The following is a 15898-nucleotide window of genomic DNA, read 5'->3' as shown; positions in this document are numbered from 1 at the left end:
TAGCTTTTACAAAGTCCAGAAAGTAAAAAAAAAAAAACAAACAAACAAAAACCTTGACGAATTACAGAATGTTTTTTCAGCAGTGCTCAGCGTGAACTGACATCTTGTAATGTTATAATGTGTTCAGTATTTGGCAGCTGTCAGGTTGCCGTAAAACATGCAGGCTAATAGCAGGAATTGACTTTCGGGTCGGCTGCCTTCTTTCAGTTGTGTTGTACTGTCTGTGAATGAATGTCTGCTGTACCAAAAACTAAACATGTCTGCAGGCAGCATCTTCAAAAAAAAATCTGGACAAAGTGGTGGGATCAACTTTTACTTTTTTAAGTTTGCTCTGCGTGTTCAGACTCAATTTGTGTCTTTTGGTTTTAAGCTTTAAAAAAATAATAATGATAAACTGAACTAAATTGGGCAGTAATTTAGCAGAAAGAGATATCTTGTGGCAGCTGTGGCTCAGGATGTTGAGCCTGATGCCGGGTTTCATCCATGACAGATGGTATATGAGTGTGTGTGTCTGTTGTGTCGTTATATCCGGATGGTAAGATCAGTGGATGTCCGGATTAGTCTGGGTTAGTATACACCACAACCTGTTCGGGCGGTGAAATAATGAGCCCAAGAACCCACCTATCTCATAACCTAGAGGAGCAAAACTACACGTCTACAACTTGTAAGAACAGTCACTGGGCAAAGTCTTTGCGCCCTGAGCCGGAAATACGTCGCCTGTCTCCAACTTTAGAAAACGTAGAACATTTTTAATCTTTGTTTTTATTGCGGAATGTACATTTCGCTCATAACATTTACACTACTCGGTTTAATAAACACATCTTATTCACTGCATGTCTCCGTGATTCTTCTTCGTGTCCTCTATTGACCAGCCGCCACTTCTTCCACCACTGCAGACAACATGATGTATGACACCATCCGGCAAGCTCTAGTTACCCTGTGCTTTCCATCACATGAGTGTCATGGATTCTATTGATCCATAAGTTTAGAATATATTATTATAATATTACAAGTCTGTAAACCACTTGTATCCCATCTAAGCAGCTGAAAGTAACACTTTTCATAACTGCACAATCGATCTTTTCTGTGCAGCACTACCATAAACCGCTTTGGTAAGGATTCTCTCCATGCGATGCCCCCAGTGGTTGCAGCTTCACACGGCATTCAGGAAGTCAACATGCTCAGCCAAACCACAAACAACGCGTTCACATTCACGACTCAGCCACCGGTCCGAGGGGGAAGAACGAAGCAATAAATAAAATAACCGCTATCTCATTTCTTTCATTTTGTGAAAAGGCGCAGATCCTCTCATGTGTATGTGTAATTATTTCCCTCTCTGGCTCAGCGTTGTCATTGGGGACCGAGGCTGTCGAGTCACTGCCAAAGCCCTTTCACTGTCTGCACATAGCCAGTGTTACGCAACGGCTAATTACTTCCACTCTGCCCCGACAAAACCATGAGAGAGAGAGGGAGAGAGCGGGAAGGGAAAAAGAGGGGGAAGTGGGTGACAAAATAAAATAGACAGTGGGAGGAGGGACAGCCAGACAAGGGGAGGCTGTAGGGTGAAAGAGAGAGTTGAGAGACAGAATGTAAGACAGAGGCAGAGAGGACAGGGAGACAAAGAGGGCGGAAGACTCCTCATCCTCGTCCTCTCCCTGTGTCTCTCCTGCAGTGTTTTGCTAAGAAGAAGCACAAAAAAACCCAAACATCAAACCACAATGACCTCCTCACCATCCCGCACAACAGTTTTACCGAAAATGAAGCAATAGCAGCCAAATATGGTCCAAAGAGAGAGACAGAGAGAAATGTGGAAGACGAGTGTTGTCAAAGCCAGACAGGGCCCGCAGCCCTTTTCCTCTCCAACAATTTTTGGAGATGATGTCATTATTCATAAAACAAAAAAAAAAAAAGAAAAAGAAAAAGAAAAATGTGTCTGTGCCCCCGGCTCAACTACAGTAAAGTAAGAGGGGAAGGTGGGAGTGGAAGGAGAGAAGAGAGGGAAAGGAGAGGTGAAGAGATGAAGATGTAGATGCATAAAAAAAGAAAGCAGGACAAAAATAGCTAATAGTAAAAGGACCATGACACAAATGGAGAGAGGAACCAGACAGGAAAGGGGAAAATACCTCTGGTCCTCAATTTATTTAACTCTGGGTTAGCGGCCTGTTCACCGAGCAGTCAAACATGCATTTTTAACCTTAAAAGAATAAAAATGAGATCATGTACTGATGAGTGAGCCTTGGATGTCATCATTTGGCAGAGCCAGGTTAGCTGTTTCCAGCTAAGCTAAGCTAACTGGCTGTAGCCGTGTGCATTAGCATTTAGCCAACCCACACTTGCTGCTGTTCAACCGTCAAATGAAGAAAAATAACATGTAAAAATGTAGCATTGGATTAAATTAAGCAAAAAAATTTCAGGCACAAGGACTTCCCAAAGATTTCCTTCAATTCTCCCAAGTGTTAGCTGTTTAAAACTCTTTTGTCCTCTGCTCAGACGATGGACAAATTTTAGAGTATCTGAAAAAGATATCTGAACTTCCTGTTACAACACAATGGATAACAAAATGGACCTGAATGGCTATTATGAGCAGAATCTCACGTTTGTATTTGTTTTTGTTACCTCTCTCTGCTGCAAAAGTTTAACCTATCTTAAACTTTTAACATTTTTGCTGGTGACCTCTTAATGCACCACTATTGAGATAACAGCACCTGTGACCCGAAAAAGTCACCAAAAAGCAACCAGATGAAAGACTCATTCTCTAACACAACCTTATAATCTGACCAAATAAAGAAAACTTAAAGAAATACTCTCCTTCTTGTTAAGCTAATTTCTCCCCTGCAGAAAGATGTCTTTTTAACCCTATAAAGAAAAGGCATCACTTCCTGTGTGAGAAGAAGGTTTCATACTGCTCGAATTCTGCCCGACCACAGGAGCAAAATCAAGGAAGTCTCAAGCTTTGCTGGTGATTTCCGCCCCAAACGCATCAGAGCGAGAAAGAAAGAGAAAAGGAGTGGTTTCATGAAGACAGACGGCAAAAAAAGAAGACGAACAAACCTCTGTCAGAGACCATCGGCTCAATCACACTTCACCCCTCGTCTCCTCTATCTCCCCATCTATCCGTCATCACTCCATTTCAGCATCACTGTATATCACTGCATCATTTTATCACACATCAGATAATATACAAGCCCCCATTCATCTGTCTATCCTTATCTACGTTTGCCATTGCTCTTTCTCTCCCTATCTGCTCCTCTATCGCTCTGCCTTCAGGCTCTCTTCAATCTGTCGGCTCCATACTGTTTGTCTACTGAGACATTAACCTGTTAGATGATGTGAACGCTAAGGGCGACACATTCGTCCTTCCAAACTCAGAGGATGATGCATCATATTGTATTTTCATCTCTATTATTATTATTGTTTTGTTTTTTTTGTTTTACCTTCGTCTCCTGCGCTCATTAAGACTCTGAGAAACTCATTCAGTCTTCGGTCTGCCCATGTTTTCATTTGTCATTTTTTGTTTTTCTATTACGGAAACTTGATTTCTTTTCTGAAGTAAAACTGCAAACCTTTCCCACTTGCTAGTCAAAGATTCATTTCAATTTCTCCGGTTTCATTTGGCAGCACTAGATGTGATTTACGTTTCGATTTTTGTTTTATTTGAAACGTTTATTTTGCAAGGAATTAAGAGAACTTTACAGTTTTTGCAATACAATCACCAACCTTCTCGTTTTTATGCTGTTATGACCCTCAAAAATGAATGAAATATTTTTTGTCTTATTGGAAAATGGACTGACTCAATCAATGTATTTAGCAGATGTTTAACACAGCACTTTCTTTTCCACTCCAGTTCTGAAAAAGGAAGACAAACTGCCACAAACTGCCTCCAATAACATGAAACAGGAAAGCCAACTCCATTCAAGGGTAGAAACAGGAGGAACACACACTCTGACAAATGAAAGAGGAGAAAACTTTCACCTCACATTTCAACTTATGATTTTCATCAGCTGTGCGCCTCTCATATGAAACTAAACGTTTTAGTTTTTCATTCAGGTCGTCTTTTGTGACAGTGAGCATCTGGTTTTCTTGAAGCAGACAAAGAAAAATGTTCATGGATACAGAACATTTGATCAAATTTCACATGACTGGATAAACTGTTTTTCTCCCATGGAAAATGCCTGCGTGTGTGCTTGTGTATGTGTGTGTGTGTGTGTGTGTGTGTGTGGCCTCCCAGTATGACATGTCTGTCTAACAGGCATTACCAGGCAGTCTGAGCATTTTCATTAGTTCCTAGAATGCCAAACAAACCACATGGGTATGTGAAGCAGCTGCAGTAGTACTACAGAACCACAACAACCTACTGGGGCAGAGAGGGAGGGAGGGAGGGAGGGAGGAAGCCCACACTAATATACTGTACGAGAGCGAATATAAGTGGGTCGAAGTGCATGTCTGCACACATCTGCCCACCACCTTTTGCTTGCTTGTGTGTGTGTGTGTGTTTGTGTCATTGCTGGCAAGTGAATCCAATCTCATAGTGTGTCTAAAAAGGAGTGAGACAGTAGAAAGCTGAGGGTCTCAGTTGGTGTACATTTGTTTGTACATTTCTGTGCATGTAGGTGTGTGTGTGCATGTATCTCATAAACACATACATAATCCTAAACAGTGTGATTATATGGTTCCCACACTTTTTGTCTCAACTCAGTGCCTAATATTTTCCTATAACAGTTGTGTATGTTACAAAATATTCCACCTGGTGTCATTTTGTCACTTCAGTAAATTAAATTTTAAAGATTGTGTCAATTCGTACCAGAATCCTAAAATTCTTTCAAAACAACTATTAGTCATCAGCAGAAGTTCAAATCTCATAACTGACTGTGGGAACAGGGTACTGCTAGTGAATGGCAGATAGCACTTTATGCGCTATTCTCATTTACTTGATGGCTGTTTGTTTGTGTGTGTGTGTGTGGTGTGTGTGTCCTACCTGACCACAGGCTCTGGTATGGCCTCCAGGTTAGCAGGGACCTGTACCCCCTTCTCCCACTCTTGCCTCCACGGGTCCGAGAGCACGTAGAAGTCGTCTGGGCCGAGCTGAGCCGAGTCCGGCAGCTTCATGGCCGTGATGAAGTCGGTACGAAATACCTGCACAGGGAGGGAGCGAGGGAGGAAGAGGAGGGAGGAAGACAGGAAGAAAAATTCAGTCAAAAGTCAAAAACAGCGAAGATACAAAAACACTCGTTTAGTGGTATTCAGGGGGAAAAGTCCTGCTTCTGAGTGAGGAAGGTGATGCACGTTCACTGTGTGCATGACTTTACGACTCATTTTAACCTGCATATTGGCTTGCTGGCTGAGGCTTGACTCGACTGCTTGTCAATTAACACATTTCAATTGTTTATATCACTATTTCTACACATGTGACGTGTATCACTCCCCATGCGTTACGCATATTTTAACATTATCATCAACATCATTTTCAGACTCTCTGGGAGACGACAAATGAAAAATAAGGTATTGCAATCCATATTATCTTCATGTGGACAGCATAAATAATCATTGGTGGACGGCCAAACCGATTAATTGATGACGATAGGATGTTTTATTAATCATCTGTATCTACAGAACCCCTCTCAGAAAGCACATGATTCAGTCACTACCAAAGTGTCAGGCTCATGTTTGTTCCCTTAGTTCAGCTTGAACATAAATCTGCTGTGGCCTCAAAAATTATGCTTCTATTTATTTATTTATTTTTTTGCATTTCTGCTTCAACTGCCACTCGACACAAAACGGTGTGCAGCATTAGAGCGTGAAGAACATGAAGAACAGATGTGGGAAGGCGTCAACATCAGTCCGTCACGTTGTAGAGCTTACTTCATCCACAACTTTGGCTCACGTAGGTTAACAAGTCATCACTTCTGCAGTCTGAAGCTGACTTACAGGTGACCCACACATGGTGCTACTGGCAGCACCTGATGTTGCTTTAGATGATGCTGAGAGGAGGAGGATCTCTCATGTCATTAGAAACCAGCCTCCTCCCTCCTCCTTGCAGCTCAGCAGGCGTTTCTCATTTGTCTTTAACGTCTCCTCATTTCACTTACATCCTTTCATCACAACTCTTCCTCACATCCGACAGTAAAAAGGATGCAACCCAGGGGGAAACAGGAGATAAATGAGAAGCACCGACTGATGTGGGAAGCAGAGAGGAAAGAGGAAAGAGGAAGAAGCGGGCAGAGGCAGTGCTTGTGGTCATGGTAACCTTTAACCAAATCGCTGATGTTAACCTGGAGATCTTTACAGGTTAACACCATCCACGGTGTGTGTATGCAGGAGGAGTCTATAAAAACAAACAAAGAAACAAACAAGGTGTGCTGGTGTGTGATGCAGTGCCGTGAAGACACTCTCCCTCTCTCTCTCTTTGCTCTAACCAGGACCTGAAGCAATGATGTAATCAGTCATACGGTCAAGGACATCAGCCAAGAACACACACACGTAAACACACACACAGACACCCACAGGAAAACAAGCCACACACACACACATGTAAGCACGGCAGAGCAAAATCAACCGTATGACTTCACTCTACATTTTATCATTACTTTCTAAGCCTCCTTATCCCTGCTTTATTAGCTCTTCTCTTTCCCTCGCTACCCCCCAGTCTCTCCATTAACCTCTCAAATTTTCTACCCTCCATCCCTCCTCCTCCCTCTCCAACCCCCACCCCCCAGCCCTTAATGCCTTAATGTGGATTTCTTTTTTTTTTACCTCCTTTATTTTGACCCAAGAGATACAAACTAGAACAAGTGAGATGAAACAAACATGGTAATAAAAGAGCGAGAGGAGGAGGAGGAGCGCTGGATGGAGGCAGTGAGATGAGTTGTTAGAGAACAAAAAAAGCATATAAAACAATATGGAGAGAAATGTATCAAAAGAGAAAGTTAATCATTTCATTTACATATCACAACAGATACTGCTTTCACAACATTATTTGTGCCCCTACTTCCTCGAAACTACCAATCTTGTTGTAACTAAAGTTACATTATAAAAACTGTCTCGACATCCTTAAGGTATCGTGAAGAAGCAGACAGAAGGTTGTTGGTTCAATCCCTAAACCAGCAGGTTAAATCTTGGTGGGAAAGGCTGAAGGGCAGCACTTCCCTCTTCGTTGCCACCACAGAGGTGACCCTGAGCGAGGCGAGAAACTTAAGCATATTTATGTACAAACCCCCTTTTGTTTTTCCTCCAGAAAATATTGAAGGAAAAGAAAGGAGGAGAGAGTAGAGGAGAGTGATGGAGACGTAAGGAGACGACGAAGAGGAGGATGATGTTTAACGAAGTGAAGAGAGAAGATGGAGGTCAAGATCAGGAGAAAGAGAGGGCAAATCACCAAGTATGAGAGGAATGAGAAAGAGAGAGTGAGAGAGGCAGAAAGAGAGAAAAGGGAGTGATATGAAATGTAAATGAAAGAGAGATAAAAGACAAGGACAGACAAGGATAAGACAGGTGTGTGTGTGTGTGTGTGTGTGTGTGTGTGTGTGTGTGTGTGTGTGTGTGTGTGTGTGTGTGTATGCACGTGACAGAACAGTATATTAAAAGGCCATATGTAAAAAAGCAGCAGCCTTGCTTCAGCTTCTTGGCTGCCTCCACTGCCAGCCAGCGCAAATAAATAATGCAACAGAGCAAAGAGCCACACGTGCTTGTGTACAACTGCAAGAGTGCGTTTAAAACTGTGTGTTTGTGTGTGTTTGTTTATGCACAGCCTGGTGTGAATGTCCACGTGTGTGTGTGTGTGTGTGTGTGTGTGTGTGTGTGTGTGTGTGTGTGTGTGTGTGTGTGTGTGTGTGTGTGTGTGTGAGAGAGAGAGAGAGAGAGAGAGCGCCAAGGCCATGATGAATCTTGTCTTCCCCTTTAGCAACACGAGAGGAGGACAGACACAGACTGAAGGTGATCAACTCCTCCTTAATCTTTCTCTCCCTTTTGTCTTTGTCTTTCTCCCCTTCAACCTACCGTTCTTTTGGTTTTACTTCATACCCTTCATCAGCTGGGAGAAGAGCCAAAGAAGAGGAAGAAGAGGAGAGGAGAACACAAAGGTGAAAGGGAGGAAGGAGGGAGGAAAGGGAGGAAAGACAAAGGAGGGAAAGAAAGAAGAAGGAGGTGAAAGAAAAGGGAGAAGAAACAAGGACAGGAGATGGGGGAGTGAAGAAGTGAAGAGAGGAGACATGAAGGCTGAAAAGGGAGGAGAAGGAAGGGAAAATGAGTAGAGGAGGGGAAAGACGGGATGAGGAGGGACTAAAAAAAAGATGAAAAAGGAGGAGGGGACCAGTAAAGGACAAGAAAGAAAATTTAAGATAAGGAGACGAGAGGCAAAGGAAGAAGAGGAGACAAGAAGTGAGCAGAGAAGAAGAAAAAAGGAGGGGGATGAGAGTGGGAGGAAAAATGAGAGAAAAGAAGAAAGAGACAGGCATTGGAGAAAGAAGGGAGAAAAAGAAGAAAAGAGGAAGAAGTGGCAGGGCGAGGGGAGCAGATAAGAAAGCAGAAAAGGAGGTGAGGATCTCAGTATATCAGTTTTATTACTGTGTGTTTGTACTGGAATGACTGCAGCTAATTAATGTCTAGGAAACACTATTACAAGCTCCTGCAGTTTTATGTTCTGCCTTGTTTCTCGCCCTCCCTCCCTCTCGCTCCACCTCAGCCTCTTCCTGCTCTCTCGCTGCCATCCACCACTCGCTTCGCCTTCGACTTCTCCCTCCACAAGTGACAGGCGGCTGGGACTCACCAAGACGGAAGAGGAGCATCGAAAAACAAGAGGATACAGCCAGGTAGACGAGCGGAAAGTCGGACAGGTAGAGGGGCAGACGCCAAGCTGTCAAGCAAATTTTACGCAAAATATAAAATGCAAATGTTGTGCGTTTCCCTCGGCTTTCAGACACTTAAAAAAAAAAAACACATCAGGTAAAAAAAACAGGAAAAACAGAGCTGATTAGATGTGAGTAACTTGTTTGTCTTCTACACAGCCAGTTGATGTCAGCTGAATTTCATGCGAGCCCAAACGGATTTGGCTGCATTCTAACAGAACAGCTAATGAAGAGTTATGTTGGGGAGTGACAGTGCAAATATAATTTCTGGCTGCTTTTGGTGGACAGAGACTGTTGCGCAATGAGCCTGGAGCAGCTATGGAAACTCTGTCAGTGATCACTCAAAAAGTACATTTCTTTTTTCCATTTATCACATGATTTATTTATTGCTGCAAAGATTTTCCACATCGATTGACTTAAATAACTTTTCTGAGGACGCGAGATTGAATTTTGCCATTTCCACTCAGCTTTCCAAATTTGATAAAGCGTAATTTGCAAATGAAAGCGCACGCACAACAGGGCAGGGGGGAAACGACACAGTAAGCATCCAAAACGTGGAGAGAAAATCCCCTTCAGCATGCAATTAGTTCACACGACATCACCGTCATCCTCGCCGTTCGGCCGCCCGCGGCCATTTCAGTGCGCTGCTCATCAAGTTTGTTTATATTTTTCCTCCGGCAACGAGGTGTACGCACGAAATAATCCAAAGATGCTGTGGTGAGATTAGCTGAAAGGCTAAAAGCTTAATTTATCTGCAATTATCTCCACACCAGAGAATCCATCTACATCTGCTGCTCTCTTCTGTACGTCTGAAAAGCTGGATCATTCAGTCCGGGAATCCTGACCTTCAAATAATTCTTTCTGTTTCTCCCCAAACCATGACTCAGCAACAATCAAATTATCATCTCCACCAGGTGTGCTGTACTTGTCCGCAGCCTGACTCTGTGCTCAAGGCACCTTTTGTGGTTGCGGTGACTTTAGAAAAAGCTCTTTTAACGACTGCTCTGATTTATAAAGCCACTGAGTGCCGACTCCTCGCTGGGGTTGCAGCCGGATGAGAGTTTCACAGATAACATCACATTTTCTCCTGCTTCGCTCCATTCACCTCGACTCTCCTCACACCGCGGAAAACTGAATTTTAAGTCCCGTACCTGCAAACCTCACTAACACCTGCAGACAATGTCAAGTTCGTCCCTGCGAGGTCTGGGTTGGCCTGCACCGTAAACTGTTAGGAACAAATCACAGACGGTGGCTCGCTCTCTGTCGCACAACCACACACATAAACTCACTTCCCTGTTCTTTAAAAGGAGCTACCGCTACTCTTATAACACCACTCCATTATAGCTAATTACCAAAGTCGGTGCAAAAAAGATAAATCTGATCTGATAAATCTGACGAATCCCTTCATCCATCTGAGGATTTTGTTCAAGTTTTTTTGTTTTAGGTTGTTGTCTTCACAAAATATGAAGGCAGACATTTGAAGAAAACCTCAACAGATGCTTTGAATGTTAAAAAATGACATTCACCACAGCCCTTAAACAAGGACAGATACTCCCTCTCACACCATCAAACACACACACGCAGCTCTACGCACACGCAGCTCTACACACACACACACACACACTCCTCTGGCCGGTCAGTAGGTCAGTATGCGATGTTGAGTTATGGGCTGTATGAATGCAGGGCTCTCATTAAGTCCAATCTAGATCTGGTCCGATGACATGACGAGGGGGGCTGCGGAGCGTGTGTGTGTGTGTGTGTGTACGTGTGTGTGTACATAAATGCACATTTTTTTTGTACCTACTGAGGACCTTTTCTGGTAATAAACCCCAGCACTGTATGGACCAGCTGTCCTCATGGGGACAAAACAAAGCCGACAGCTCTGACATCTACTACCACTACTTCCATTGCTACGACTACAGCATTGCTTTAATATTCCAAAAGTGACCACTACTGCTACCAGGACTGTTAGGTACTCATTTAAATAACTGTGTCACTGCAATGAAAACAATAAACTCTGTCTTCATACTCCTGTACGCCTGCAACGCTCCCACTACTTACTGCTAATGTAACTGCTGATGCCAGTGCTATCGCTAAGGCTGTAACTCCTGTACTGCTGCAGCTGTGAACATTTCTGCAACCTCCTCTAGTACAAATTATACACCAACTGTTTTTTTAAACAGCGTTAGTGAACCACAAAAAAAAAAAAAAAAGCAAAAATGCCATTACATAGACTGATAGAAAATACAAAATCTCTCAGAGTTTCTGTGAACTGGCCAGAGTGTTCGTGGACTTTTCCGGGAACAATCTTCACCCTGTTCTGGAAACTGGGAGCTTCTGCCAGCTCTGATTCAGCTTGTCTGTATGCTGTATGAGGCAATTTGCCTGTCTGTCTGCTCATCTGTCTTATTTTCGGGACTGACTCGTATCTCCACCTCGGGAGTGGTGATAGATTAGCACTGCCTGCTTCCCCAACCCCATCCTCAGCCGAACAGAACAGAAACCACAGAGGACGGCTGCTGAAAGCTGACATTTCAAACCAGGAAACACGCTCTCGCGCAGGCAGATCGAGATAAACACAGACACGTTCACGCCGACACCGAAGCAGGAACGCACACTCACATAAACACAGACGCACATTGGGAGATATGCAGTATTGACACAACTGAACAAACACACGAGCACAGACATTCACATGCACGTATGTGGTCACACACACAAATGCATTTAACACAAAAATACAAAGTCACACACTCCCACACAGAAGCCCAGCCTTCCACCCAGGCTGGGCTTCTTCCAGCCTTGTTATTTAGCAGTGCTGAGTCCATTTCCTTAAAGCACGGTGACATGATGCTTTGAGCGCTAATCAAAGGCCGACCGACTTTGAAAGCGACGGGAGCACTGATACCAAAACGAGGAGAGGGACGCTGCTCTGTCTGTCTGTCTCTCTCATCCCGTCCTTATTATTAAACTGAAAAACCTTCTTTACTGTGATTATGGGTGTAACAGTGGTGCGAGTTCTCAGCACCCCATGAGGGCAGCTTGAGTCCAGCTAAGCGTACTGAATGTACAATGAAGTTGTGGTTTGTTCTTGACCAAAAACAACTCGCCAATGTTCCACTCGAGCTGTCTATAAAAACAGCCTATTTATTTCTGAAGCTAAGAATTTAATTCTGTGTGCTCTGTCCTGTTGAGGACATTAAATACTTCAAGAGGAAAATACAAAACCGAATCAATAGACACTGTGATGTATGCGTGTTTGCTGTCCCTGAGAAAATTTGTCTTGTCTTGTGTGCATTCATGCATGAACACTTAATTTCTATTCAATGTCATTTTAAACCGAGTATCTGCTGAGTATCAGATACATGGAGCGGTGGAAGTGGTGTCACGGTTGTAAAACGTTTGAGAACCGCTAAAAAGATGGACATGGATAAGACCTGATCATTTAAAAGACAGGATGATGATGATGATATGACTGAGAAGGACTGGACTACACACACACTCTGGCATGGTGACAGTTTAGTCAGGTTTGTAACAGTCGCCGTGTACTGTCAAAAAGCAAGACAGAAAAAGAACCAAGAGCTGAGTTAGACGTCATGCCTGAGACTCAAACAGGTTGAAATGACTGAATGAAAGCACAGAAGAAAAGAAAGGAAAAGGAAGGACAATAGAGGAAAGAATAGGAAAAGAGAAGAAAGGAAGGAGCAGAGAAACAACAAAAAAACAGGGAGCCAGGGAAGAGCGTTTTGTTTTTCTCTGCTGGGCATCATGGCTACCTGGCTCTCCACAGTGCGTCATGGCGGATGTCGACTCACAGAGAGAGGAGGCTAATTTTAGCAGCCACATCACAGCGCAGGGACGGGCTCTGATGATTGGCTGCTTGAAAGGTCCAGGAGGACTCAGGAGGAAGTGTGTGTGTGTGTGTGTGTGTGTGTGTGTGTGTGTGTGTGTGTGATTAAGAGTGAGAAGAAGACAGAAAAGGAGAGAAAAGGGTTGATGAGAGAGTGACAGAATTAGAGAGAGGAGGAGAGAGCGTGTGCATGCGTGTGTGTGTGTGTGTTTGTGTGTGTGTGTGTGTGTGCATTAGAACAGTGACTCAGTGATTTCACCAGCCAGCACAGACACACTCACTCTCTCTCTCTCTCTAACATGCACCGAGACAGCAATATTCAGCCAAGGATGATACATAACAAATGCACATGCAGCCGTGTGGTGTGGTACATCATTTTACTGCAAATGTTGTACAGTAAGAGCAGAGGTGAAGGGAACACGGACATCTGCTCTCTTGCAAAAAGATGACCAAAATAAAACAGCAGCTTGAAATGACACTGGCTTGCTACACTATAAAATAAAGCTCCTGACAGCACAACGGTACAATTACAGTTTGATGTTAACTGATCTGACGTCAGCATGTCACATTTGTTTTCCATCTACCAGAGGCTGCTTTTCTATTTTATGCTGAATATACACAACAACAACAACAAAGGTTTATAATCATCCAACCGACATGTTGCAATGATGTGCTGCACTTCCCAAAAACGCTTTTTCAAAACATCTGGAAAGGACAGACACGACACGGAGTGCTTGGTGTTTCTACTAAGTTTTAACACTCAGCTGCCTCGAGCGCTCGGTCAGACTCGCCTCCCCTCAGAGGTGACGCGAATCACCTGGCTGATAACATCATCAGAAGGTCACATTAAGAAAGTTGAATTAATATCAAAGTTCTTTAAAGGGATATAAATGAGGACAAAGTATGTGCTGAGGGATTTCTGGGTAAATATATTAATCTATTAAAGTGCATCACACACACTTGTCCATCCCCTTCCTTCACTTTACTGTCTTCTTCATTTTTGTTTTCCACTGTGGCAGCAAGTGTTTTTCTTTATCAGAGGGCCACAGGCCTCTGACAAATGGCCACCTCTCTCCTATTTATTTCTCCTCTTACTGAGCTGGACAGGGAACAGGAGAGAGGAAGGGAGGAAGGGAGGGAGGGAGGGAGGCAGGAGGAGAGCTTAGCGCGAGAAGAGGCAAAGATATATATTTAACAGACAGACAGGATGAAATGGGATGAAAACACAGGGAGAGGAGAAAACATCTGGCTTGTCAAACGCACAAGAAATGAGGGAAACGGAGAAGAAAGAAGAAAGAAAGGATGAGAGAGAGGAGAGAAAGGACACGGCAGCACAATAAAGAAGGGAGAGTAGAAAGAGAGAGAAAAAAACAATAAGTGCAAATTCAACTGGTTACCATCTTTTCCTGATGTTCTTCCAGGAGAAGCTCTTTTATTCTGGATCTTATGTTTCTCTCTCTCATTTGCCCTCTTTTGTTTTTTTACAGTCTGGAAAACAGTGGATGAGGCGGAGTGAGAAAAAATAAAGAAAGAAGAAAGGCACCATCACTGAGAAACTGTCCTGTTGTCAGCCGAGAAACTGACTGGGAATATAATCAAGACTGGATTAGAGCACAGCCCAGGTGCTTTTACAGTAAATATCCATGACATTTTTCATAACATGCTACTCTCAATCGTCACACACACGGCAGCAACGGCTTGACTTTAACCACTTCATGAAAGCACCTACATTTGCTGCTCAAAAACACTTCTTTAACAGAACAACGCTTTGCAGTTTTTGTGAACAAATGGTCTCAGTGCCAAGTAACTGGATCAAAAACTCTTTCATATGAAGATTTGATCATAGCAAGCAGAATTACGTCAAAACAAGGACGTACAGTATAGGAAAAAGTATCACATTAAGTTTGCAGCACAACCTTTTTGATTGGCACAATTTGTTACATTTATACAAACTCTTTCACAACCCACTTGTTTTGTTTTGGTTTAATTGGGTTTTTTTTTAGCAGTTTAGCCTTGGAGGTGCAAATTCAAAACTTTTTTCTTTCCTTTCACCATCTACGGTGTCAGACGTCAACAGGCACCACGCAGGGCAAAGAGAACACGGGCCTCAGGAAACCTTTCAGAGCGCTCGCGACTCTCCGCTTCAGCTCAGGACGGATGAGAGGGAAAGAAGCCTGAAAGCAACAGCGACGGGAGTCACCGTTATTATGCACCAACATTATCTCGAGCAAAACGGAATCGCTCGCATCGACAGCCTTTACCGACTCGACACTTTTCAAATAACACATAAAGGATTTGATAGGAATGTGAAAAGGATTTCCTCTTGCTCTTTCTATAGTCCCCCTCTCCTTTCTTAGATCTGAAATGTCACATCCGCAGCTATTAGCCAAACTTCGTGCTGCCGCGCTCTGAAAAGGCACTCAGCCTACAATTTATGCCCCTCATTAGCATGAGACGAGACAGTGAACAAGTCCTTTTGAGATTTCCCTGCTCCTCATCACAAGCCCCTGGCCTGAATGATGCGTGGAGTGACTGCACTCCCCTCAACGCCAAGGGCAGGCTGATTGCCAAAGCTTCACTCAAAGGTCACGCAATTAAGCTTTGTTCCCGCTTCAATAAGGATATGACTGGCTGACTGTGCTCCTCCCGTTTTAGCAGATGTGATTTTTGGCCTCTAGCAAGCAAAAACTCTGCCCTCCCCTTGTGTTCACAATCACGTATTCAAAGAAATTAATCTGAGGAGAAGGATCCTTCAGAGAAAGGCAGAAATCCTTTGCAAATGTAAATATCAATATACAGGACTGCAGCAGTTTAGAGGTTAAGTAAGCTGGAACTTGAGCCAGAGGCTTCTTGGACTGGAGTCTGATCAGGGAAAAGCTCTTGTTCCTGAATGTTCTTGGGCAAGACATTTAACCTCCAAACTGTCTCACAGAAGCTGGCCATATGTCAAAGAGGGTAAACGTAGTGGGTAGCTCGCACATGCTAAATCACGTAACAGCAAGGACATTAAGGGAAAAAAAATGCAAATAGAGAGCATAGCACGTTGTCAGTTATAATCTGTGATGAAAGGCACAGCCGAAGAAACACCCACAATGTAATGTAGCATAAAAATCCAAGCTTTGTACAACACAACTGGCTTGAACGAGGCGTGCAGCCCCCAAACTGCTCAGCGGAGTCTGTGCTCGTACGCTGTGGCTCCCAGGTGTGA

General features: G+C 43.5%; 1 protein-coding gene across 3 annotated transcripts in view; it reads right to left on the bottom strand.

The window, feature by feature from the left end:
- The window catches only part of jade2 (jade family PHD finger 2), a 145339-nt gene that overhangs the window by 96206 nt on the left and 33235 nt on the right, over positions 1–15898 (bottom strand). For all 3 annotated transcript variants that reach the window (XM_046410807.1, XM_046410808.1, XM_046410809.1), the window contains exon 4: positions 4976–5133. In XM_046410807.1, the coding sequence (XP_046266763.1) occupies positions 4976–5133 (158 nt within the window). The remainder of the gene's footprint in view (positions 1–4975; positions 5134–15898) is intronic.

This window comes from Scatophagus argus, chromosome 14 (assembly GCF_020382885.2).
Source record: "Scatophagus argus isolate fScaArg1 chromosome 14, fScaArg1.pri, whole genome shotgun sequence".
Lineage (NCBI taxonomy): Eukaryota > Metazoa > Chordata > Actinopteri > Scatophagidae > Scatophagus > Scatophagus argus.
The sequence above is the reverse complement of the archived record's forward strand: the minus strand, read 5'-3'. Positions and strand labels throughout refer to the sequence as shown.